Here is a 1,889-nt window from a genome sequence, read left to right on the forward strand (position 1 = left end):
GTAGATACACTCCTTGGAGAGAACAATCATGGAAGAAAGGAGGGCTGCTTATGCACAGGGAGACAGCTCAGGGGGCAGGAGTGAATGGAGGAATGGACACTGGGAAGGGGTAACTATGGGGAGGAAGTGGGAGGGGAGCTGCTGCACTGTGGTAAACTGTGGTCAATGTCATGAGACAAAGTGTAAGTGAACTGCTGTATGGAAAGTGAATCTGCTCTGTAAATCTTCACCCAAATCACAATAAAAAAAAAAAAAATGTTTGCCTTTCATTGTCTCCAATAATAATATATCCAACCACACAGCACATAAACTGAACTATACTCATGTAACCTGTATAGAAAAAAGTTAACACCTATCCTTAGAAAAGCCTGCTTATAAGATTGGCCCTTAGTTGGTGTCTGGGAACTTGGATTTTGGGAGATTTCCCAGCACTCCCAGAACTGACGATGTGCCTAGACTGTACAAAGAATGTGGTTTATGCTGAACATCCCTTTATTCTGAATCTGGAATACTGGTACATGCCAGGTAGAGAAGGCCTACATAGCTAGTCCCCAGTAAAAAACCTTGGACACTCACTGAGTCTCTAGAGAGCTTCTCTGGTAGACAACATTTCACATGTGTTGTCACAAAGTGTTGCTGGGGCAATTAAGACCATCCTCTGTGATTCCAGCAAGAAAGGGCTCTTAGAAGCTTGCACCTGGTTTCCTCTGGACTTTACCTCATATGAAGTCACTTTCACCTTATTGACAGTGCTTCATATTCTCTCAACTGTAATAAATCACAGCCATGAGCACAATTACATGCTGAATCCTGTGAGTCCCCTAACGAGTCACCAAACCTAGGAGTGATCTTGGGGAACTCCTGACACATACCACTTAGTAGATAATGGGCCTAGCTTTCTATTGTGACTCCCAGGATACAATACCAGATTCTATTTAAGGCCAGATCTTTACCTTCCTATATGGTGACAGGGAGCTGGGGTGAATGCTAAATGACTCAAAAAACAAGATATGGTCCCAGTTCAAAGACAGTAAAAAAAATAAAAAATTGTTAGCGTCCTCAGCTTCAGTATGTTTTTTTCCCTATATATCTGATTTGCTATAAACGCCATGAGTGCACTATTTTACCTATAATATTACTTACTTGACCTCTACTAAGTATACCAAGTGGCTTGGCAAAATGAGTATCAGTTTTAGGCAGGAATTCTTCTTTTTTGTTTAAAAGAGCTGAAGAATCAAAAAAGGAATCATGAAAGCTTTCCAAATATTACAATAGTGTAAATACCAACATTTAGTCTGCCAACATTAGCAGCCTAGTCTCCTAAGCAGCCTTATTGCAATAACATTTCTATATTTATCTTCCTTTTTAGTAAGGATATACCCAAGAAGTTGACTGTTTAATTACCTTTTCTAGAATAAGCTGTAACACCTTTCCTACTTTAAATTACTTGTCATGACAAGTATTTTTAGAAGAATCTAATTACATTAAAATAAATTTAACTTAGATTTCACTACTAATGTCCATGTATAAAAGGATCACGTCCTTCTTCACCTTAAAAAACTCCTTTCTTGTTAGTGTTATACTGATTTTGAGAGTACTTGCCTTTATATCAGAAACTGAGGGGATTTTTTCTTCCAGGAACAGCTCACCAAGTTGCTCATCTGAATTGGCAACACATTCAATCAGCTCCTGCCGGTGGTCAGCTGCTGCCACCCTCAATTCTGCTGGAATTTCACCATATCGAACAATCTCACTAAGAAAAGAAATGTTTATTTTGGTTCTTCGGGGATATTCAATTCAACTTATAAAACACTAATAAAAAAAACTAGACTAATAGCTATAACTTATTTAAGGTAAGAAAGAGCTCTAGAGGCGGGGCAAGATGGCGG

At 38.9% G+C, this 1,889-nt stretch overlaps 1 protein-coding gene across 1 annotated transcript in view; it reads right to left on the reverse strand.

The window, feature by feature from the left end:
* Nucleotides 1–1,889, reverse strand: part of GFM1 (G elongation factor mitochondrial 1) — a 73,552-nt gene that overhangs the window by 54,230 nt on the left and 17,433 nt on the right. Inside the window, exon 6 of the mRNA XM_042781341.1 lies at nt 1,603–1,753. Within this exon, the coding sequence (XP_042637275.1) occupies nt 1,603–1,753 (151 nt within the window). The remainder of the gene's footprint in view (nt 1–1,602; nt 1,754–1,889) is intronic.

This window comes from Orycteropus afer, unplaced genomic scaffold (genome assembly GCF_000298275.1).
Source record: "Orycteropus afer afer isolate SDZICR_OR568_19922 unplaced genomic scaffold, OryAfe1.0 scaffold00109, whole genome shotgun sequence".
In the NCBI taxonomy this organism is placed as follows: Eukaryota; Metazoa; Chordata; class Mammalia; order Tubulidentata; family Orycteropodidae; genus Orycteropus; species Orycteropus afer.